The 25,469-nt window shown below is 40.3% G+C and overlaps 1 protein-coding gene across 2 annotated transcripts in view; it reads right to left on the minus strand.

Moving 5' to 3' along the window:
• Window positions 1–25,469, minus strand: part of SOBP (sine oculis binding protein homolog) — a 111,786-nt gene that overhangs the window by 73,689 nt on the left and 12,628 nt on the right. For both annotated transcript variants that reach the window (XM_058020634.1, XM_058020633.1), the window contains exon 4: window positions 14,277–14,428. In XM_058020634.1, coding sequence (XP_057876617.1) covers window positions 14,277–14,428 — 152 coding nt within the window. The remainder of the gene's footprint in view (window positions 1–14,276; window positions 14,429–25,469) is intronic.

Below are 25,469 nucleotides of genomic sequence, written 5' to 3' on the forward strand. Positions count from 1 at the left end.
TGCTGGGGCACTGATTATCTCCGTGCAGAATGTCTACAGCTGTACCGTCCTCTTTGCTCGCCTGCTTCCCGAAGGAACATGCAGCAAACACGCCAGACTTTTCCCCTCCTGGGCGTGAAAGTAGATTTCCTGTAGGAATATGGGAGGGCACACGTATGCGGCAGAGCACGCGCGATTTGGAAACAAAGGGAGAGCAGCCAGAGCGCCGTGCGTGCAGAACTGAAACGACTCCTGCGTGCACAGTGTGAGGCCCTGCAAGCCAGAATGTCTTCTTAGTGTTGACTCTGTTTGAGGGTAAATCCATTACCAAGCCCTGACACAAACAACGTGTGAAACCGGGTGGTTTTTTTTTTCCCAACTGCTCCTGCTTCTCTTGTATTATTCATGAAATCCCTAAATCCACACAGGTCATAATTAGCATGGAGTACTGCAAAATGGCACAGAGCTGCCTTCAAAACTGGCAAACATGAAAATGACTTGTAAAAGTCATTCCTTGCTTCACGGGTTGAATTTCAGATCACCACGAACAAGAAGTTGTCATCCTGTTGGATCCAAACTTACGCCCATGTCTCCTCACATGATTAATGTAACAGCAAGAATGGAAAGATGATTAATAATAGCAACCTACATTCCAGCAATCACAATTGCACATAAATGACTGTTTAATGGGGTGGTAAGTTAAACCCCATTAAGGGCACAGAGAAAAAACAACTGAGAATCTCCCCTCCTCGGTACCTTTCAATGAAAAAAAGCAACCTAAGAAAATATCCTTAAGACAATGTAAGACATGCTGCAAATACAGAAAACAATAGGGAACAGAAAATGCCATACCTTATCCTAACCTCACCAATGAAAATGCAGAAAGAGGACAGGAAATGTAGGAAGACATAGCCAAAGAGAGGTTAAAAGTTTGGTAGCTGCATTGTGAAGGATAGAAAGGTTCCATATTATAAAGCAAGGGAAAGGATAAAGCAGAATGGTAAAGGAGGAAAAACGTGCAATACCACCCTGTCCTGGGCTACTGGAAGATAAAGAGCTATCCAGCCTAACTGTGGCAAACCTGAGCTTTATTTTATTTAATATAAATTAGGGTAAATTTAAAATACCTTATACAGCTTTATCAGCAAAAAGTTATAGTTGTAGAGCACAAATATCAAATTCCTTGTTTTTCCTGTTGTAATGCCACCACTGGCTTGAAGTTTGTGATTCAGTTCTCATCCTACTGACATCAGTGGAAATATTGCCCCTGACACTCATACTTCCTTTGTTTTGAAACTGGTGGTCAGCATGCTATTGCATATTCTGTTCTGAAATTTCTATTGAGTTATTCAAACCTAAATTCAGGGATGAAGAAATAAAATGCTCAAAATAACCACATTTGCTGTAAGCTGTCTTTAGGAAATCAATTTTAGGAAACAACTTACAAACTAGGTGAAATGCTGTAATATCTCTACTGTGTTCTTTGGAAAAGTTAGGTAGGCATAGTGAAGCTGCTACACATTACATTTTATGCCGAAATGTCCAGATATAATGAATTAGAGCTCTACATGACCCTTCTTTAAAAACAGCCCTTATTGTGTGGGATTGAACACAACCTCACATTCTGCCTTAGTCTTTTTATAAGAAGTCTTTTACACTTTCCATATTTTCACCAACAGCAAATACTAGAAAATATTGACATTTTCAAAATACTCCAAAAGAGCAGTGTGGCGACCCTGACAACTGCATTATGAAGGCTGAAAATTTTTAAAAGAGACTTGAGAATAACTGAAAGTGAGACAAAACATTTTTGTTTGAGTGATATTAACAAAAATCTCCCCAGTACAACGATACCAAACCTACTGCTCCTGCAGACCCAGTAAGAACTAAATGGAGCCATTACAGCTCCTACATTGGGCCAAAATTACTGCTGATCCAAGCAGCCCTGTTTATTTTAATAAAGCTGTGCCTGTTTACACCAGCTATGTATTTGCCCAACCAAATGGGACACGTCAATCTGGATCTGGATTGTGTCACAGAGCCCTTCATGCCTGCTATGCCAGCAGTGCAACCACTCTGATTAGGAAGATGGGTCTCACCACAGTGATCAGCCCATTTGTTCATCTCATCTGGCAAATTGCAGCTGACAACAGCCAATACCTGAAGGAAGGAATGAAAAATATCCTATAGTCTACACAGTTATAGGATGCATCTGGGGCTGACACAGCAGGCAACATCTCTCATGCATAATATTTGGTTCCTATTGCTCTTTCACTTTGTTTAGTTATACACCCTGCTAACAGTAATCAGCTTTATCAAACCTCTGCAACAACACCATTTAATTTTAGTACCAGTTCAACTGCTACTCCAAACAGAGCACTCCTGTTTATTTCAGTGGCTTGTCACTCGTGCCTTTAACTATTTGTAACAGTTGAGTCTAAAAATGGGCAGTGTACTTTTGGGAATTAATAACTCCTGAATCCAAGCATGCTATCCTTTCATTTCCAAAGGAGACAGAAAATACAGAGGATGGTGTGTGTATCCCCCTGCCAGTGCCAGCCACTGTGTTTACTAGTGTTTGTTTTTCCCAGCTTAGTCAGTCCCAGGCAAATCAGCTCATTTCATGCCCCAGCTACAAGTGTTAACACCTCAGAGTATTATACACCAAAACTGCAAAAGATGAACCTCTAGTCCAGCCTTCTCCTACTTCTCCACAGGCTTAACATTTTCATATTCCCTAAAGCATCTTTGATTTGTCTCATCACTGAACTCTGCATATCCAAACTCTCTCCAAATCTTGCCACCCCTTGTTCTATCCACATTACAGCAATGACCCAACTGTCTTCCCCAACACTCCACCACCCCAGACCCTTGCTCATTCAACTACCATTATATCTGCATCATCCAACTTACCGCCCTTCTCCTATCCTCAGCTTCAGGCTGTTGTCTAGCTTCACTCATTCCCCTAGGATATTTTTTTCAGGTTGCTTTTTTATCCCCCCTTGACATAATATCTTGCTTTTGGAAAAGTACAAGTTGGATTTCTTCATTATTTCTAATTCCTCCAGATAATTATTTTCTGTTCTGTCTGGTATCTGCAACTCCTCCTAGTTCAGTATCAGCTGCAGAGTTTGTGAACTTGCTCTCTGTTCTCTCCTGGAGATCATTAATGAAATATGAAACAAGACCAACCTCACGAAAGTCCCCCTGGCACTTCTCTATCCACAACCTGATATGCTGCTCTTTATCACCACCCTTTACTTTATTCCTTGAGCCTGTTTTCAGGCCACTTGACAGTGTTCATATCCAAAGTAATCTGAATTAATCTGAGGGTAAGATTTCATGAGATGCCATTTCAAGTGCTTTACTAAATTTCAAATCCATTAGAACTTCTAATTTGCGTCCCTCAGCTGATTCCTGTGCGTGTGTACACACTAGCCGTGGTTGCTGGGCAAAACCTCTGTACTTGTCTCTTACTCCTTGCCCATGTGGTACAACTGCAGAAAACAGGAATGTGGTTGAGTGGGTTTGTGCATAGAGTATCTGCCTTTTGTTGGAAAATCCATTTTTTTCCCAAAAAACAACTAATTTTTCTCAAGAAAATTGAATTAAAATTTTGTGTAGCACATACAAAAACACTCCTCAGCATTATAAAGTAATTTTTCTTTTGGCAGGAAACTTGAGTCCTTTTCAACGCAAGCAGTTTCTTATATAAATGTCCAGCTTCCTATGTAAACATGGACTGAAGTATGCTGCATTCACTGCTTCCATGGAGAGCATCAAACTATACATAGACATCAAATAACACATCAAAACCAACCAATCTTATCCAGCAAACATGATCCTGAGTCCAAATAACTACCTAAATATCTCTGTCTAAAAGCTGCTATGTATAAAAATTATATCCCAGCTGTTCTTTACAGTGTTACTACCTGCCAGGTCATGCCTAACTGAAGTTACTTTATTCTGCTGTTAAGCAAATTAAATAAAAATTATTTAGGAACTCTCATTTCCTGTGCTCAAGAAGAAAGTAACCTTATGTCTCCTTTTCTTTTTCTGTTTTTGTTTTGGTTTTTTAAGCACCATACAAAAGGCTTCCAAATTTTCAGGAACAGTTGCTGGTTTTAATGATATATTGCAGATCCTTGTCAATATCTCTGCTGCTTCACACTTTTATTTCCTTAGGAACACTCGGTTGAGCACCATCTGCTCCTGGTGATTTACTGCTCTCGAGTTGCTGAAGTTGGTCCATAACTTCATCCTAAGAGACTTCAATTTCTGTTATAAGGCCACATTCTGATTTCCTGTGGATAGTGTCCTTGGGACAGGAATTTCCTCATCATCCTCTGTGGTGAAGACGGACATCGGAAATTTAATTTCGCTTCTCTGCTGTTCCACTTTTTGAGAGGAGGTCAGAGCCATGGCTGGATGGCTTACAGGCACAGGGGACTTACAGGTGGCTTTTTGTTTTCTAGAGAGACTTTTTCTGTACTTTTCCTGTACTTCCTACGCTGCCCGGTACCTGCACCTTTCAGATAATTTCTGCACTCCACCTCAGGAACCTTTAGCTATAACTGATTGATGATGTCTTCAAAAGTTTTGAAGGAAGTGTTTTGTCTTAAAAAGGCAAAACATTTGGTATTTCTGCTACATGTATGCCTAGGACCCTGGTGGCATTTCCATCATTTAACAACCACACTTCCAATTTGGAAAAAAATGGTTTTTTCCTCTCTTGCTGTGTGAAAACCACAGAAACAATAGGAAAACAGACCAGATGCAAAATAATTGAATTGCATGTACACAATGTACAGGGCAAATATGCACAGGGCCTGATCTAAAGCTAATTGCAAGCAGTGGGATGTCACCCGCTGATGCCAATGGAGTCTGGATCAGGCCCAAAGAAAGTACACAAAAAAGCAGAGGGAGTTTTTTTGTCTCATCTTTCAGTTACAGTAATCATAGGTGTTGTTTGTAACAGTAGTAGGTAACAAATTTTCCAGTAAAAGTGTGATTTTTAAGTTGACAGTGTCCCTTTAAGCTTATGCACTTCTTCACTTAACTATGCCAGATTTACTCTCCCCTTTCTACTTTTCCTTGCTCAGAGGTATACATACCATCTGTGCATCTAATATGGTGTTCTTAAATAGCCTCCAGAGAGATTCAATGCTTCTTTTCTCCCCCTTTTTAAAACTTTTCTTGTTTAACCCTTTTCCTTGGTATTTTAGAACCTCCTCTTTCAGAGCTCCTGGTCCTTCTTCCTCAGGATGAAGTTATCACCTTCACACACTGAACTCAGTAGTACAGCTACTTTCTCTTTTAATACTTGTACATTAGTCAAAACTCAGAGGGAGCTGCCTTATCAAGGCAGTGATATTGATAAATTCCTTCTGCAAAAGGAGGCATGAGACTGGACCATTCAACAATAGCCAAAGTCAACCATTATTTTAACACTACACAATGAAATAATTCAAACCTTTCTCCCCATAAATATTTAAATGTCGGTGCACTGCTTTAATCTCTAGATTAATCTTTTAAGACTTATGTTTCAAGTTCTAGGAGCTCTCTTCCACCTAATTTTTAGTATCACTGTGCACCACAACTGCAAAAGCCTGAGGGCTAAATTAAAAATAATAAGAGTTATTGAGACTGAGATGTTTGATTTCTAACTCAACAGGATTCCCTCTTCATTTGAGACTTTGAATTTCAAGGGAGAGAAGGGCCACAGGCATACAGGACACTGCAGTGCTGCATCCATCCATGTACTAAGAGGAAAATCACTCTATCTCATGGAGATGTTGAGTCCTTGGTGGTTCCCCACGCTCCCCAGGAAAGCTCACCAGGCTACCATGCCCCACTAAGGGCCCTTTCCCTCCCAAAGCCCAGAGAAAGGCTGGAGAGATGCTCTGCTCTGCTTCTGAAATAAATGGGCAGCAACAGAGCCCTGTCTCCGCCTCATCCCAGCCAATGGACTGGCTCCTGCCGGAGCATCTCTGCCACCCCTCTGTGTGACAGAGGCAGGGTCTGGCCTCCTGCTTCTTAGGCTGGAGAGCAAACAAACCAAAAACATCTGAAGACACATGCTCCCCACCTCCACACCCATCAAATGGCTGTTTCTAAGTATTACTAAGCAGATGAGTACATTTATTTTAGATACAAAATCGCATCAAGTCTGACAACTCACAACATATGTTTACTTTCAACTTAAATTCAAATAGGTGAGCTGTAAATGCTTGGGGTTTTGACAGAGCACAGCCAGTAACTGAATTTATCTGGTCACCAAGTGATCAAACATTATTGGAGAAACGATTTTCTACTGGAAAGACATTTTACATTTTCAGACTTTTGCTCTATAAAACCCACCTCATTCTTCCATCAAGTTGAACGCCTGCACAGTGAGCACGGCTTGATTTATGGCAAGAAACTGACTTCAACTAACAATCCCCAGTAGTACATTTTCCTGTTCATCCAGCAGATTATAAGTTATATCCATTTGGCCTCTCCTAGCCTCATTTAAACTCACAAGGCCAGACTCAAGGTTAATGGGTGTAAGGGTTTCTTCAGTCTTCCCATAAACCAGCAGACGTTTCCAAACAAACCTAAAGGGGATGAAACTTTTCTGGCTAGAAGAGGCCAAAAAGACAGACAATGTGATTTACTCCCTTGGTCTGAACTCAGTTTCATCCTTGAATTTATTGCAAGATTTCTATGGCTGATGGAGAGGAAAGTCGCCACACTGGGAGTGTAATAGAGTGATTAAATACAGACTGTCAGCTGACAAGAAATGTCGCAACACCGCTGAATTGCTGCCTCACCTGCACAAATTACTTTGCCACTTGCGAAATGTGACAGCAATGTCATCTCCTGAGACACTTTAGGACTAGAAATTACCTTCCACCTTCAGCTGGGCCCCTCAGGTTTTTTACTTCTGCCCACCCTGCTACTCTGCCTGGGTGGAATTTTGCCTTGTTAAACTACGCCGCTAATTCCAATTTCTGTATTCCACACACCCTTTCAGAAGTGTGTACGAATGGTGTTGCTCACAACATTGTTCCTAATCCAAACACATTTTGGAAAACCATATTTGCTTAATTTTGGTTTTCAAATAAAAATATATAGAGTGAAAAAAATACTCAACCTCCTTTTCAATATTTCCCTAAGTTAATGAGCTGACTGATAAATGAACAGATGCCATTAAGGCAATAATTTATTCAAATGTCATGATATTTTTGAACAAACATTTAATATGCATTTCTTTATTTGCCCAGCTCATATTAGTATTAATGATTGATGTGTTCATTAGGAAAAGGAAGAGTGGCACCAAATATAGTCTGTGCAAATTAGATTCACTTTGGAGATATACCCTGAGCTTTTGTCAGAACAAGGACTGTTCTTGATGCTCATTCTGTGTTGAGCATGAGAAAACAAAGCTGAAAGGTGCCTAATTTTGTACAAAGCCAAGGTTAATCTAAGGTGACCTGAGCTGAGACGTGAAACAGAGGAGAGCAATCTTTTTTTGAGCAATTGGCTAGCTCACATAGGTTGGAACCAAAGGGGTTCAGAGGTAAAGTAAGCACCAGTGTGTATTATATCTGCTCATTTTCTGAATGCATCACTGTTATTGATTTAAACTCTTTAATCAAAAATCCCTTGGTGATGTAAAAATGCCATGGATGCAGACCATGAAGTCTATCTTGCCAGACTTTTTAAAGGAGCACAATGTCTGTTATCCTCTAGTGTTCTCTCTCCCCTTCAAAAATTCACCCTATGTGATTTAAAGCCTCAGTAAAGCTTTTTAGTAACCTCCAGAAAAATGGCTACTGGCCATATTTCTCCCTCAGTCACTCTGCAGGTAGAAACTTCTTTCATTTCTCCAATACCAAGGTGCTAGAACACCTATTTAAATCCAAATCATTGCTCTAAACTGCATTCACCCAGTGTGCAAGAAACTTAAAAGCATTTCCAGTCAAGTCCTAACACAATTAGTGGTTTTTGTTGTACCATCTGTATGCAAACAAAACTTGCTTCTGGGAAAAAGGAAAAGTGCAATCGTTGAAGCTGTCCAAAACTGATGTGAGGACACCTTGCATAAACTGGTAGCTTTGTTTGAATCAAATGCCTGGCCCCCAAGAGGCAGCTGTAATTAGCATATTCATCTTGATAGAACCAAAGCAGCCAGAATGCAACACGACTGATGTAATGTGACATGGTGGTTAAAATTAAAAGTGAACACGCCTTTTAATTGGATTGGATACCTGCTAGTAATTCAGACAATGGGAATTTGATTCAAATTTATAGTATTAAATGGCAGCAGATGGACATTAAAATGTCCATTGAGTTCGCAAACTGACAAGCACGCTGGGTTTGCCAGATCCCTTCATTAAGTCACTGGTGGCATCAGTCAGGTGCTGCTGCCCATTTCATTGTTAGCAATGGCAATACAGTTTGCTTTGTTGTGGGTGAGTGGCGAGATATTCTGACTGATGGCCTCAGTGGGTTCATTTGGAATTTCATTTGCCTCTTCTAATCATGAAAAATCCTAGCTCTGGTTTAGGAAAGTAATTCTATGAGATTTCTGGGTTTAGCATTCTGTAAATAACCAGGCCAGCTGATGACAGCAAGACAATGATGCCAGCCAATCTTCTTTCTGACCAATGCCACCCAATTTTTTCACACCTCAGGATTTTTTTAATATTTCAGTCTCTGTTCCAGGTTCTTGGTCACTATATGCAGCCTTCAACCCTCCACAAACTTTGAAAACATCTTCTGAATGAGGTTATTCTCCTTATCCCTCCTTCTCCAGCCAGTTCCTCAAAGAAGTTTTCAATTGTGCCCCACACTTGAGCTGCTTCCCCTGCAGACTCAGCGTCTCATCTGCATTCACTCATCAGCGCTCATTTATGTCTCAACAAAGCAATCACAGCTATGGAGATGTTTGTTGTCTTTCTCCCCTCTACCTTCAAGCATTTGCAGGAAACCTTTTCAATTGGCTGCTGTGGCAATAGGCGCACACACACACGCAGCTGTGCACACACAAATACACGCACGCACGTTCTACGCAAACCCGCAGCAGCAGGAGCTGCTTTGTGAACCATTTATTGAATCCTGCCTTTCTCTACAGCTCCACAGAACCAAATATGGGCAACTGCATGAAAAGATGGTGGGACACCTGCTCTGCACTGACCTTTCTGAACACCTGATTAATGCAAGTTAAATCTCTAGGAGAAACAGATTTTCTATTCAGAGCTCCATGTTTTTCAACTATAGAAAGGGAGTCTGAAGGAACAGCTAAGCTTTTTTTTTTTTTTGGTCAGGGCATTATTTACATCAAGTTGCTCCAAGCAATTTTCTGAATTTCAATGAATAATGATCACTTTACAAATTAAATTTTGTAGATGCATAAGGAAGAGATGAAAGTGGCTCTTTTTTTTCCCATTACTCATTGACTTAACAGTGAGATTGTTAAATATCTCTCATGCGCTGTTAGGCCGCACAATTAAGCTTGAAATCAAGAGAACTTTCTCTGACAATTCTCAGTAATAATTCTGGGGAATGATAGCTGCTGTTTACTCCAGTTTATAGTACATGTTTGTATCTAAATGTCCATATTATTACTTAGTGATAGATATTAATTAACCAAAAAATTATGCAGGCAAGAGCACTAAAGTTATATGACGTTGCATGCTCTTTATCATCTTTAAATATAGCTTGAAAATGTGAGGGGTTTCCTAATGCAACAGAACTCAGAACTAAATAAATGTCTATGACTTCTTACAGCTCCATTTGATAGTTCACATTCATTTTTGCCACACAGATGAGATAAAGGACCCTAAACCTGTCTGCACTACTCCCTGTCTGCACTACTAACACACAGTATTGCCCATCACTACACTTTACAGGGAGAAAAGGGTCATTCTTGTTTACATCTTCTTGGTGCTACAGAGTAGCTTACTTTTACTTTCTGATTTATGCCTTTTTGTTTATTAGCATGAATGAAATTGGACTGCTCTGTAAACAGAAACATCTATCTTGCTTCCTAATTGTGAGGCAGTATGAAGCAGGGACAAGGTCAAGTATAAAATACTGCCTGAGAACCTTGCAGTCGCTATGTCTCCAAAGCCTTAGTCAAATCAAGTAAATTACTCTTTAATATATCTGTGAGCAGATTTTATAGCCTCTTTGAAGTCAGTTCTAGTTCTATGTTTGGCTATTTGGTCATAATAAATTTGTTTTCTGACCCATTGAGTCAAACAATTTAATTTCAAAATTAATCTTTTCAAGCTTCAGACTCACTGGATCAAATTATGAGTCCAACCATTCCCTTTAAATTTCATAATCTGAAACTTGGTGGTCTAATGCTTTTTGCCCTTATGTGACTCTTTGGCGCTTAACTTTGTATTAGTTGGCCTCTAAAATTAAATCTGAGAAGGAAGCATCCAAATCTTATATCTTTGGGTACTACTAACATTAGTCTCAAATGCTTGCTTTTCCAGCAATGGTTCCTTTTAGTCGGTATTATTATACACAACAGGTTGTCATCATTCAATATTCAATATACAATATTATACATTATTACTATATGTACATTTGACTGGGCAAACTGGACAAACAGAAGCAGGAATGCATATTTGGGCTATTTTTTGTTTGGGGGTGGCAGTGGTGTTATTTTTAGGTTTTTTTCTAAATTGGATCTTGTCTAAATGCTTTGGGTTTTGCTGAATGGGGTAAAGGCCTCAATTTTTTATTAATTTATCACTAACAATTTAGATAAGTTTATTCTGTTGGGGGAGCCTTTATGATTTCAAAACATACATATTTCTATTCTTGCAAGGCATGGCTGCTGGCTAAAATAATTTTAAACGGTCATGACTTTAGAACACCTGGAGTAAAATTTGCATTTCTTATAAGAAAAGCAACTTAAGGTTGCACCAGACTTCTTCCTTACAAACTTCCCATTCCAGACATGAAGCTCCCTGACAACCCTGGCTATGCATGGATGCAGAGGATACCGAGGCCCAGCTTCCAGAGCACAAATAGACAAGACTCCAGCAGGACAAAAGGCAGGAAAGCCTGATGGGCACCTCAGACTTCACTCCTTGGGTTCAGAGCTCCCAAGGCCAGGAAGGCACCAGCTTATCCCAGTGTGTTGCTGCTCTTGCCAAACCTAGTGCAGGAAAGGGCTGAGAAGGAGTTAGAAGTTGGGAGCAGCCAGTGCCCAGCTGGCCTGGGGCTTTGTGCAGCCCTTTCAGGGCTCTTCAGGGTGGGCTCATGCCAAGCCTTCTCCCAGCTGGGAATCTATGGCATGCAGCACTGCAATGTGCATTTGCCCTGTGTATGGGAAAAGATTTTTTTTATTAGAATGATTATAAAAGTCCTCATTCTGAACACAGCAATTGTCATTCAGGGATGGATAATTCACAGCATTACTTAGTGCTGTTTTGAGGCATTAGTGATGACTAATTCTTTACTGCTTAAACAGTCCTACCATCCGAGGCAAGCACTTATTACAGCACTTCTTATCTAGGGGAGGGAGGGAAGACTGCTTAACGTGATCCATTAGGAAACTCAAGCTTTAAATAAAGTGACCACAAAGTCCTATCAGCTCCCAGAAATGCAGCAGCTGTACATATTTAATGTAATACAACACTATATTGTGGCAGAGATCCCTGTTTAAAACATGCATAAGGCAGGTGAAACGTGACTGTTTTGCTCCTCTGTTTGAAAAATGAGAAAGTGTAGAGTGGCATAACTCCTTAAAATACATAAATAAGCATTAGAGTCAGGGAGAAGACAGGTACGCTGTTGGAATAGCAGTAACAGAGCAAAGGTCAGCAGTTAAATCTGAAACTATTGCATCCTGGTTCTTTTGATCTTATTCCTTAAGACACCACTCTGTTACTAACAGGTGAAGTGCAAAACCAGAAGCGTGAGGGTCTGCTGAATTCTACTGTGCTTGTCTTTATTTAAGAAGAGCACTTCCTAAATATTCTGTCCCCAGATTATCTAATGCCATAAATACATGCAAGGGACAGCTACAGATTTCCTCTGCTCATCAAATCCTGTGAAATTCCAGGTTTCACAGGTCCAAAGAAAAAGAAAATTTAACTCACTGGCTTAGCTTTGAAGCAGAGCCAATCAACATGATAATGTTTTCTCACCATGTTTTGCCAAGTCCTCCCACATGGCATTTTGTTAGTTTGAAACCTTTTTAGTGAATAATAGGACATTTCACTGGGATATGCTGGTATATGAAAATATTAGGAACATCTATTGTGCTTATATACATATATGTATATATGTATTTATTTGTATATATTTGTATATGTGTGTGTGTCTGTCTGTCTGTCTATACACACATACAAAATAATGAATACAGAGAGTTTTCTTGATGGAAATATTTAGCATCTGCCAGAAGTTAACAGAGGTGTAGGAAAGGGAACCAAGGAGAATGTGAAGCTCTAATTCATCCTCTCTCATAATACAAGAACAAGAAGACCTCCAGTAAAGCACCAGGGTAATAAATAGTAAGTCAGGTAAAAGGGAACTTTTTCATATACTGCCTCACTGATTGAATTCATGGTCATAAACTATTACTGAATTCTACTACTAATGGGTTACTAGAAGGTTGAAGTACCCTATGCGTTATGTTAACACACATTTATTTTCATTTAATGGAGATCTAAATCTCTTATTTCAGGATCTGAGCTGTAGGAGAGAAAGAATACACCAAGTCCTTTCATCTGCCTCTCCAAGGTTTCCCAAATTATCTGGTACTCATCAGTTCTGGTCACACAGGACCACTTAACCAGGATCACTGACAATGCCTCCATTACTAGGAAGGATCTTATCCATGAAAATTTGTGACTGGAAGTCACAGGAGCATCAGCTGACAGAGATCTGCATCCTGTCAGCCCAGAGTGTCTGGACTGTCCTGCACACTGTAAGGCACACAGAACTGCATGCGATAGAAGTGCACATGTGCACATGCACATACATCCCTGCGGATTTATTTTCAAATGAGGAGCATCTAAGGAGCACATATTTCCCTCCTCTACACTTCTAGAAAAAAAGAATGTAAACAACACTCTTCACAGAATACTCATGTGACTTTTACTTGCCTGTCTGCTCCAGTAGACACTATGAGCTTGATTCTCCAAGACTGCCACTAAAATTCCACTCTACTGATTTTTGCAACCTAATTCTTCAGGCCTTTTTTTTTTTGGCAGGATGATGTGACCCAAATTTATAAAGGAGATTAATTTGCTATAACATTGCATCTTAAGTCTAGAAACCATATGTATTTATTGGTTATCATGACAGATGTAAAAGACCAGATTTAGAGACCAGAAGTCAGTTTGAACTTGACAGGCTTGGAATGTCCTGAAGGATGAGGGTAAATGGCATCATTTAGGAAGCCAAAATGTAAAGAGTTTTCTGACTGATAAACATTTCTAAGACAATAAAGTTACCCAGAGGCTCACATTATTAAGCACCAAAAGGATACAGTTAGTTTTTTAACAACTAAAAATTTGAGGGGTTCCTTCTCTATTTTTCTTTAAATGACATGTTACAAATTCTGCTGCAGAAAAACAGCTGCTGAAGTAACCTAGACGGCATTTTCAGGCACTGTGCTTCAGTGATTACAGCAATTTTTGTAGACATTCAATATTAGGATTGCTTCTAATTTTAGATGGAGTTAAATTTAAATTGAGTAGGAGGGGTGTTCACATTACTCTAGATGTTCCAACATTGCTTACCCCAACCCAAAATTGAATAGTGTCTGAATTTTTTAGCAATGATAAGTTATTAAAAACGATATACTTCTAAAGAATGAAACTACAGCTCACTAGCAGCAGTGAAAAGATGTGCAGTATTGTGATGGGACTGAGACTTAGGCCCTAAAATCATTTACCAACTGGCCATGATCCCAATGCCATGGGACTTGGTGGCACTGTCATACACAGACTTTCTCTATTCTATTTCTCTGATACTTCCTCTTAGCTGTGTATATGTAGGAAGTATCCTGAGACTCTAAGGCCAAATTCAGAGTCTTATGTTAATGCTTATTAGTATTTAAATTTCCTGACCCTCACAAAACCCAAGTATAAAGCTGAGAGAAACTGAAAGAAAGGTTAGTAAAGGGTTGACAGTCCAACAGACAATACAGATGGAAAGTGGTGGGACTAGGTGAAACAGAGAAAACAAAAGAAAAGAGTTTCTATTAGATGCTAAATGAGACTCAGGCTGGGCCTGATTAAAGCCATGTCTATGTAGGTTACATCTTTCCTTATTTCTCTTACCTTGTTTCTCTTGAAATATGCTCTTCGGCAAGCTGCAAAGCACTTCTCGCTGCAGAAGCATTTCACTTCACTTCCCATACTCAGGGAATAGCGCTTGATTCCAACTTTCTGGCACCAGGCACACATTATTTGTACATTTGACACATCATCTTCTACAACAAAAATATAAGAACAATGTTTACATGAGATGCAAACACCTTCCTCAGACATCTGCACACTTACTCTTAGACACAAGCAGCACCAGCTCATCTTATTGCTAACTCCCTCACTGTCAGAGAGCAGAACTGTGCCTGCCTGTGATCACCAGCTTCATCCTCAGGCAGCCAGTGACCTGTGCCAGCCAGACTCAGCAGCCTGGCAAAGCTTCTAAAATGGCTGGAAAAGATGATTAACTCCAAAAATTGTGCACTGCTGAAAATGTCTGGAAATCTTGAGAACTTTTTAGCACGCTTTAGAGCGCACAACACTTTATTAAACGAGTAACCAAGACTGAAGGTTTAGTGGGTATTGCTGTTTTGCTCTTGTTACTTACAGTCTGCTGCAGTGAGTCCCTGAGATGCTCTGCTCAGCAAGCTGTTGATAAAAAACAGCCAGAAGGTGCTGCACCAAGGCAGGTCTCTAACACAAGCCCTCTTCTAAATAAGAAGGAACATAAAACACCCCTTTTCTGTATTATTTTGAAATGACTAGCATACAAAACAGGGAGCTTTTGTGCGAATTCAGCAGTCACAGAAACATAGATTTAAACAAGGCAGAAGTTGCAGCACTGTGGCAAAATTTGCCAGGTTACTTTTCAGTCATTATCCTTATTGGTCAAATTTTAATTCAGGCAGAGTTCACAAGCCTCTTTCAAGCTCTTCTCTAACATGTGTTACAAATGTGGCATGTGTGCCTTCTGGCATGTAAAAATACCAGAGCTTATTTACTAATGTAAATATCCTTTTGCAATATCCTTTTGTGGTCATCACTCCCACCTCAGGTTCACAGACAACAGCAGTGAATAGTTAAGCCTACTAAACAGATCAAGTCAAGAAGTTTGCAGGAATCTTTCTGACTTAAAACACAGAATTCTTCAGTTCTTATGTCCAGTTTGTGATACTGAATGACCTTTCAGTTACAGACAGCAGCCATTGTCTAACTTCTGGGAAAAAATATCCCTGGAGACTAATTGTTAAAGCAGTTCCTGGTCCATGAGCTGTGGAGAATTCATAGCTTAGAGATTCTGTCATGCAGCCATCCTATTTCCCTATAAAGGATTTGTTTTTGAAGCTACGCTGTCATCGTTCTGTAAAATTATTGGCAAACTAATTTTTAGCAGAGTGATTTGGCTCCTTTCCCTGACTATCATAACTCAGAACTACGTGCTGCATTTTACTCACCTTATTGGAATAAATACTGCCAGTTTAATAACTTTTTTCCTTCCACAAATTGTGTTATGATTTACAGCTACAAATAAAATTCTACAATGTAAAATAATGACCTTTTAGTTTTAATCAGACTGTCTACCTTTAAACCTACATTTAAGGCCAAGTTATAGCACAGATTTGTGTTTAATGTATTGTATCACTTACCCTTTAGAGTGGGATTTGCCAGTATTACAAGCACCTTCATATACTGAACACGAAGGGAAATCAAAACAATTTGGCCAAAATTATCACTAGCCATCTCTAGGGTGAAAAAGCCTGCCCTGAGCTGGCTGTAATATCAGCCAGGCTGCTGTAACACAGGGTGCTGGGTGGTGATTTTTGCATGCCACTTTCTCTGCAGACTGGTCTTGTCTAGGGTGCCAACTACTCCAGCACAGACCTAGAGCTCTTCCCCCATTCTTGTCCTGAGCCATTTGCAGCACTTATCTTTTTCAAAGGCACCCTGATTCAGCTACTTTCGCACCATAATAAACCAATTCCTTACAGACTGAACCTGCCCCTTTGAATGTACCAGGACAACAGAAGATCCTCTGAATCAAAGGAACCAGACAGCAGACTCTTGTTTCAGATAACAGTAACATATATTCCCCTACTGATAAGAAGCATTTTATCTCTGGAAAAGAGATGATCTACCAGTGATACCTTTCTAATAGCCTTCATTTCTGATGAGAGGAACTCTCATAAATGAAAAAAGAATATTACAGAGCTGAAAGAGAGTTCACTGGCAAAGTAGGTGCTGAAGTAGCTCTTTTTGAAGCAGGTTAGCTTGTCTGGGGCACAGTTTTTAAGGGGAAACACAGATGCACCACTGGGATTCTCAGGGGCTTTCATGAGTGATTTGATAGGGGGAACACCTCAGCTGTCATTCAATTTCTGTTCACAAATTCACTTGAACAGTCTCCCATAGATGATGAGAAAGACACACATAATTGTTTATTTCTAATTACACAGGCTACCAGCAGCAGCTGTTTACATGGAAAAGCCATGTTATTCACTGCTCTGCACTTTTCTGCAGGTGTTATGCAGGATAGTCAGGTTCAGTCCACCTCCCTCTACCAAAGCCCTCTAAGACACATCCTGGCAAGGGAAGGGGAGGAGAGGAGAGAGAGAGGGACCTTCCGTGTCAGGTTGCTGTCTTGCCATGTCCCATCCAGCAGAACTTCACAACCACCTCACAGAGAATCCCTTGAAGCAGCATGGCTTCACTAGTGGTCCATAGATTTGATGGTCAAAAAAATAGCAGAGAACAGTTTACAAACTACTACTTCCAGTCACTGTATGCACTTCCAGAAGTGATATGTGATATCCAGGGGGCATCATCAATATTAGTCAAAATGGTCATCATTTTGAAAGAAGGAAGGGGAAAAGGGAAGGAAATAATCTAGCTATACACAAAGAACTCAAACTATTTCTCTATTCTACTCCTTTCCCACAATAGTCATCAAACAATGTAATCCCTTTCATTTCATGGTAAAAGCAATAATAGAACTAGATGCCTCTTCAATTAGATAGACTCAAGAACACTGCTACAAAAGGATTAACTGAGTACGGCCATGTGAAGCAGCCAGGAAATAGCAGTACTTCAGAAGGCGGTTCAGAGTACACACTTGCTGGGACAGGACACTAACACATCACTTTTCAAGTCATCTTTGTTCCCTCAAGTGTACATTTGCCTAAGACAACTTTTGATGCAACTCAAACTCAAACTTTTTGTAATGCAGTTCATCAAGTGAAATAGAAAACATCCACGATCACATTTCTATGGACCATCAGTCGGATCCAGCCCAGTGGGAGGAAAACTTGGTCTAAACTCAAATATTCTCTTTCAGCCATAAGTGATGATAAGAACAGCAGAGAAAGGGAGCCATGCTTGGTACCTGGGGGAGTACAGAGCTGTGCCCTATGGGCGTGGGTGACAGCTGGGGACAATGATAAAGGTCCAAACCTGACTGACTGTGTGCTTTCCTTCTTCACACCGGTTGTGGTAAACATCTGTGCAGACCTTGTGAAAAGAACTAATAGGCATGTTTTGTTACAGTGTATTAAGCTTAGTGACCAAAATTCAGAACTGCAACATTGGCAGAAAGTATTACTTCATGTATTTCTACCAGCAGTGAGAAGCAATAACGTAGCCTCAAGACATTAAGACTGTGTGAAATAAGAAAAGACAGAGTCTTGTGATTTAAGTGCTGTCATCTGCTAAATGCAAGCTGGAATAATCTGAAACCAGAAATTCATATCTTGCATTCCATTCAAGATAAAATTCCTCTCACTTTTTCACAGACCTTTGTTTTTCAAGGCCAAATTATTTGAAAATCACTTTACCAGATTCCTGCCCTGCTTTCAGGAAAATGTATCAAATCCCTGTTCCTAGAGTGTTCAGCTAGAAAAACTTGCTGCTAGGAGATCACAGGGAAGTAGGAATTTTTCAAATCCAGTAGTTTAAGACTGGTTATTTGTCTTCAACATTTATTCTAATCTTTTCCTGATAAGAACTGCACTAAGAAAGCTTCTCCACAATAATTATCCCAGTTTACTACATTGGCAATAGTCTCCTTTGTTCATAGTCAATCTTTTGCTGGTAGTCTAGCTTAGCATATCTGCTTAAAGTAACATGAGCTCATCCTGACACCATGCCTACATCCATCATGTGAGCTCCCACTGGAGCAGCTCTTCTGATGAAGATCATTCACCATCACTTTTAGGACACATATAGCTATGCTGACACATGTTTGTAAAGTACAAAAATATCACTTGCAAGTCCTGGCACAGATAATATTGAAGTGAAAGAAAATACTTCTTAATAACTGCTTTTTTTCCCCCCTCCATCTGGGCCTGCAACTTTATGACCTGCTTTTGCAAAGTGTTTAGCATGCTCTCAGATCTGTCACACTTATGACAGGTAGCATGGGCACTCTCACAGGTGAGACAAAGAAGAGATGGGACTGACACAACTGAATAGTAACAGGAGGGCTTTCAGCAGAACATACATATTGCTGTCCTCTCTAATTAGACCAGGTAATAGAAAGATAAATTCTTTCTACATACTGCACAAGATCTAAAGTTCCAGCCTCTACTTTTCTGAGTTCTCAACTCTTCACAGGGAGAGATATTGTGGGAGTTACAATATTGTGATTTTCTGCCTCTGGGTTGTGTCATTACAAGTGGAAGGAGTACTCCCTGCACCCACCACACAGATACTGTTCAGTTATATCTCCTTGTGGTTTTTATCCTGTGTATTTTTCATAATGAACAATGCAATAAACACGGAGTGTTTGCAGTGTTAAATCATGTTCCCAAAGGGAGTAGTTTGTATAACAAGATAAAATTATCACATTATAATAACTAAATATGCATCAGTCTAAGGCATGCTTCAATTAATCATCAAAAGTTTGCACCGCCTCTTTAGGTCTTAATTAAGCAGAATGTTTGGAATTTTTTTCCTTTCAAACCCATGTGAAGGAGCTGCAGAAAATTGTTCCTCTTAAACCCAATGAGCAGCAGTTTACACTAATCGATCTTATATGGAGCTATAATTTAAACAGGTGGGGGAAGCGAAGGAATGTAGTGAGTACAATGGAGTAAATCCATCATGAACAGCTCTGTCTCTTTATCTAAGCAAACCAGCATGATCTATGGTGTTTAGTGCAATGTTCCTGAAATCCCTACAATTCTGGAGTTAATCCTGAATCAGTTTACTAAGTTTTAGGTTGTGATACTCTACTAATACTGTTTTGAACTGAGATGTATTTTCAACTTTAACTCCACCTTCAAAAAGTTGAGTGAAACTAAATGCAGCTACAGCTCTAATCCTGCATATTATGATGATTCAAGGACAGGTACTTCAAAACCTTATTTTCCATATTTCCTTGCAAGAAATTCAGCAGGAGATAGTCAACTCTTCTGGCAAGAAGATAACATCTCTCCCAAAGGTGCCCAACCACAGCACTGCTATGCAGAAGGAAGACCAAGAGGATGGAGTGTATGGGATTGAGATCTCAACTATGGCACCCGGACTGAGCGAGCCTTTCTGAAACCTGTACCTTGACTTGGTTGTATCCGTGATCTGATACAAAAAATATTTTGGAATCTCATCCCTCCTCCATGTCTTCCAGCCAACCAATTCATCTCTAGCATAATTTTCTTTCCATCACACTATCAGAAGCCATTTTTCTCCACTACTACTTTCCTCTCTTTCTCTCTTTGCTGCATCCTACCCCCTGACCCAGGCAACTTGGATCCTAGGTTTTTGGGTAGGGAGCTATAAAGCCCTTTTACTTTAAGCTGGGAACTGCACTCAATCCACTGGTGTATATATAACTTTAAATATTTTAACTGCTTTCACTGTTACTTTCTAATGAAAAGCTGCAAAACTTCCTTTTAAAAGACTTAAGATCTTAACTTAACTTGAGCATCTGCAGCAATAACATTAAGGGCTCACTGTTTCCACTGGGACCTGCCAGGATTTCAGAATTGGATAATTCCGAGTTACTCTCCTGCTGCTCCTGAAATCCCAGATCACTATTGAAGAAAACCAAGTAGCATGTGTTCAGATTTTTCATCCCCAAGTAGTTCCTGAGGTTGTTGATCCCAAGCAAGGCAGAAGCACCATTACAGTCAATTTTCTTACACCCAAAATGCTTTACCAAATTAATCTCAAACTAAAAAAAGGTGAAGAAACAAAACTTCTGAGACATTGCTGCAGATTCCCTTGTGATATCACCTTAAGTGCTCATCCCCTAAACAGATGGGGCACATGACAAACTTAAAGTACAAAAAGCACCTTATAAAAGTCACTACCAGAGGAAGATTGAAATATAGGCCTGACAATAGAAAGCTTGCTGCAGCCATCGCTATGGAAATATCAGAGCCTCTACAATGCATTTCCTTTTAAGGACCAGTCTCTTCAAGTTCACTGCTCTGCCAATAAAGCAAAATGTCCCAGCCCCTTTTGAAAAAGTCATTTTGGGAACCACGGCCTGCCTACATTTTCTATGCATGAGCTGAGGCACGTTCTTATGCATAGCTCAGAAGGGACTGAATGCACAACACAAAAGCTGGCATTTAGGCAGGTTTTAAACATGCAAACAAAAAACGCACCTATTTCAGCTAACAGAGGGGGAACTCCCTGTGTACTTGAATACATGCTGTTAAGGTGCATACATGGACTTTATTATTTTCTTTTTAGCACAAAGGAAACGTTTGGCCATCCAGAGAGAGCAAAAGACATCAACAGCAGGCTAGATAGGGCAGGCATCCTGACAACCACTGGCATTTAAAAACCCAGGCAGTAATAACCCTACAATCACTGGAATTTTGATGATGCTTCAAACTGAAAACAAGAGAAATAATTTGAAGAGTAGTGACTATAGGATTAGTTGCAGTGATCTTTACCAGAGGGCAAAACCTACAGTTAGAGAAACTGTAACGCTGTTCAGCAACCTTCAGATATCTTCTGAAGAGGGATCCAGAGCACAGTAAAACGAGCACAGAAGAATACTGAAGAGGGATCCAGAGCATAGTAAAATGAAAGTCTCCTTCATATACAGACCGGACTAGATTTGATAATGTGGTCTTTGCTTAAGGAAAACTGCTACTCGGTTCTGCCTGGAATCAAACTTCTTGCTGCTGTAGTTATAGATCCAATTCCTCAGTGAATTTTGACAGGAGATCTTGGAATTAATTTTTAGTGGCCTGCTAAATACATTCATGCTTTCAGATTCCTCCAATGCAATTTAAATATTGAGAGAGGTTACAGCAGGCTGCTCCAGAATGTTTGTAGGGCAGGAACTCTGCTTATTCCCATATGTTGCACAAAGTTACTCATCTGCACTTGCATTTACAAAATCTCCTATAAATTTTAATTCTAAAGCAATGCTTAACCATAACACAGAAAATTACTGAATCCCTCCATAAAATAACTAAATACTTACTTTAGCATTTGAATCTGATATTTCTTTGCCAGCCTAGGTCACAGGCTGATTTTACAAGTCAGCACTGGAAATGCTTCTCCTTTAAGACATTTTGCCTCATCAGATACCATTCCTCCAGCCTAGTCCTCCTTCACCTTCACAAGTTTCTGATAACTTCTGGTACAACTTCTGATAACTTCTGGTACAACTTCAGCCATAATACAGAACCGAACATTCTGCTGAGACATTCATCTGTGGGTTATAGGATCTACATCCCTTTTCCTTCTCCAAATGTTGTGAAAACCTTGGGAGGGAGCATTATTTCTCCCTTGTACTTTTTTCCTCTGTGGAAATCTCAGTAAACTGCATGTCATCATGCCTTCTGCCTCCCCTTCTCCTGTGTCCCTGGGCAGTGACCTCCCCTGACAGCACAGCATTGCAGGAAGCTTGTTTGGGATGCTCCGAGCAGCTGGCACACTCCGTGCAACACTTGTACAAAGGAGGAGGCAGGAAAGGGAAGGATTTTGTAGACCCTCATGCTCAAAGGACAGACCAACCAATGTACTGTCATGGGGATCACAAGATAAAACATATCAAAGAGCACTCAAAGAAATGGGAAAACTGAGACACCATAGCCTCCAGCAGGTGCCAGGTGAAGGAGGCAGCTTGTTCTCACCCGCATTGAAAGAATTTTTTGCATTCTTCTTTGACTACCCTGATTTCAGCCTTCCTTCATCCCAGGTAACAAGAGTTGTCCAGACTTGCCTGAGTAAAAGGGCAGAGTCACCCTAAGTGCCCTCTCAAATTTACTCTGTCATTAAAGGCTGCAGAATTACAGAAGGTTTGCACACTACATACTAAGGCCATATACCTCACACAACTGTGGTGAGATTTTTAGTTCTGGGTCATTCCAGGCTATTGCATTGCTGTTCCTCACTATTTATATGAGACTTTTAAAATGGGAAAAAAATCAACCAACCAATCAAGCAAATTTAAAAAACCTCACGAGCCTTCTTTACATTGCTGTGCAGGAAATAAGAATCTTCTAACAGCAAGCAGAACTAATCTTAGGATTACTTTGTTGCAAGAGGCTGTACTCAAGACTAACCCTGAAGATCATTGAGAATCTGCAGCTAGGTCTAAATGTAGTTGCCAACCAGCTGGGCAAGATGGACTCTTACTAGCCACAAGGAGACTCCTACAGCAACACTCTGGAGGCTGCATTGACTTCTCACATGCTTCTAGATGCAGGCTGGATGGCTGATGCTGACTTATAAAGTGATGTTTGACTTGGGCACTGTTCCAGCGTGGTCTCTCTGGCTGGTGCTGCAGATCAGGGGAGTGCTCTTGCAGACAGCCTCCCATCCAAGTAACTTGCATTCTCCTGGTGGATGCTTCCCATGACTGGATTTAGCATCCTCCATTGACACACCATAACCTGAGTCTGTAGATACTCAGTGCACCACATAGGGCCCATGCATTAAACTCAACCTTCTTTGGGTTTAATTATGAGGTACAGCAAGGAGAGAGTGCCTTTATTGGAGCTGTTTCTATTTGGTTAGTAGCACCCTAATTCTTTCCAGAATCATATAAGCAAATTGGAACCTAACATTTCATTTGATTAAAGCAGAAACTGAACAGCTTGAAGATAAAATTTTAGTCAGACTGCTCAAAATTATTTGGTTTTCAAATTTTAAAAAAAAACCCAAACAAAGCAAAAAAACCCCAAAAAACAAAGCAAAAACCACCAAAACAAAAACCACTTTATTGCGAAATAGGCATGAGGGGAAGAAAGGTAATTTTGTCAACTCTTCAAGGTTTTAGCCTGGTCATACAAAGTATGAATGCAAGCACGACCCTTGTTCAAAGCTTTCCAGCACACTCAAGGAAAACCTAGTCTGCTGAAATCTTCAATGGCAGCTTCCTAGATAGTTTAGGATCAGCACCCCTTCCTCCACTTTTTCAAACTGATAGCTGTTTCTGATAAAGAATTGTATTTGCCTTCCTAGAAATCCTGCTTCCCTTGGCTTCCTGACTGTCTTTTCTACCTCTGCAATTGCTATGTCAGTGCACAGTTTCCTTCTGGCTGCTCTTCAGGTTTGTGAGCATGCCCCATGCTCTGCTCTGCCTCCTCTTACCTGTATTGAATCTTATCAGCAAAATTATTCAACTAATAATTCAATGGATCTGCTTATCCTCTTCAGACCATTACACTCCTGTCCAAATGAATACCTCAGCCTGTCTCTCTGACACCTCTTTACTCATGCTGACCCTTCTGTTCAAGATCAATACAGCAAGAATTAAAGTCTTAATAATTTCTCCCTCAGTGCTCACTCCATATTATTCGCTCAATAAGAATGGACTGCACCATTTTTTCTGTCCTTCAGGTTCATGATTTAGGTATCATTTTCACCTGTGGGCACTCCCTTTTGAGCTATAGTGAAGTCTTGTAGATTTTTCTCCTGTACAATATCTAAAAGCTTTTCTCACCATTCACAAACTCTGGGCACATCCTAATTCTTAGCCTCCCAGTCACTGCAGTGCATCACTACCTGGTGTTCTCTCTGGTCTGTAATGCAGCTTTGCCCTCTGTGTGTCCACACAAAATATGCTGCAAAGATCCCTTTTTCTGCCCAGCATTTTAACCTTGAAACTTGCTCTTGGCCTCTTTCTGCCTCTCTCCTCTGCCCCCTTACTTCATTTATCCACTCAAACGTGGATAAATGCTTTTGTGGCAGGTCAGTCATAGCCTGACTGTCCCCCATGCTAAAAATGTCAACCTTCACCTTATTAATTAATGTGAGTTTAATCACTTGCCTGCTCAAGTCAAAGAAGCACCTTTGTGCTGTTGCCAAAGTCATCCCCCTATGCTTGTGAGGGACTCCAAGAAAACATCCCCAGAGTTACTCTTGTCTGGCCTTGTATCACTCTGAAGTTTTCTGCTTTGATGTAGTGCCCACAAAATGGTGTCAGAGTGCAGTGCCAAGACCACTGCCTTGCACACTGGCTCTCCTGGAGCCTTTGTACTCCCTTTCCTACCAGTTGTTTCTTGCCAGGCTCTTCAGGGTGATCATGGCTAGGGCACCAACACCTTAAGATAAAACAAAACCATTACTACCCATGCTTGCTGCAAATCCCACAAGGTGGTGATTCTCCTCCCCCTCCAATCCTCCCAAGCTTTGGTCTCTAAAACAAAGATGAGATAAATACATTCATCTGCTCAGAAGTCATGGTAATCTAGTGCTCATTACCGATTATGGGATAAAGTCAGAGGAGGCAGAGATTATGCATTCATATCTCCTGTGCAGGTACAACAACATTATTCATTGTTAATGAATTAATTAAAAACCTAAAGGTGGGAAAGACTTATGAAAAGCTCTCTCTACACATTACCCTTAGAGGTACATTTGAACACAGGATCATATGTTGTAGGTGGACAGGCAAAGAACAGAAGGCAGTTGACTTGGCCAAGATTCCCTTGTGTCCACTTAACTACTGTTGCAGTAATTTGTTTTTCTACTTCATAGTTCAATCTCCTCCTGCTTATTTGGTGTCATAAAAATCCAGCAACTCTGGCAATTTTCACAATGCATTCTATAGCCTTGTGTTCACATACCACAAATTCAGCATTCTGGATTCATTCGTGACTCAGATTGGAGGGGAAAATAGCTTGGGATGGCACAAGCCCTTGATTAAAGCTTTAGGGCCAAATCAACAACAGCTGAGGATCCAGCCCATATGGCCTGAGATCTTTAGCTGTGTAAAGGCTGCAGGAATGGGCCCAAATAGCTTTGGTAATTAGCAAATATCATATAAAATAGATTGAAAGTCTTTGGCAACGAGCACGTATTGAG

The sequence above is a fragment of the Melospiza georgiana genome, chromosome 3, assembly GCF_028018845.1.
Source record: "Melospiza georgiana isolate bMelGeo1 chromosome 3, bMelGeo1.pri, whole genome shotgun sequence".
NCBI lineage: Eukaryota > Metazoa > Chordata > Aves > Passeriformes > Passerellidae > Melospiza > Melospiza georgiana.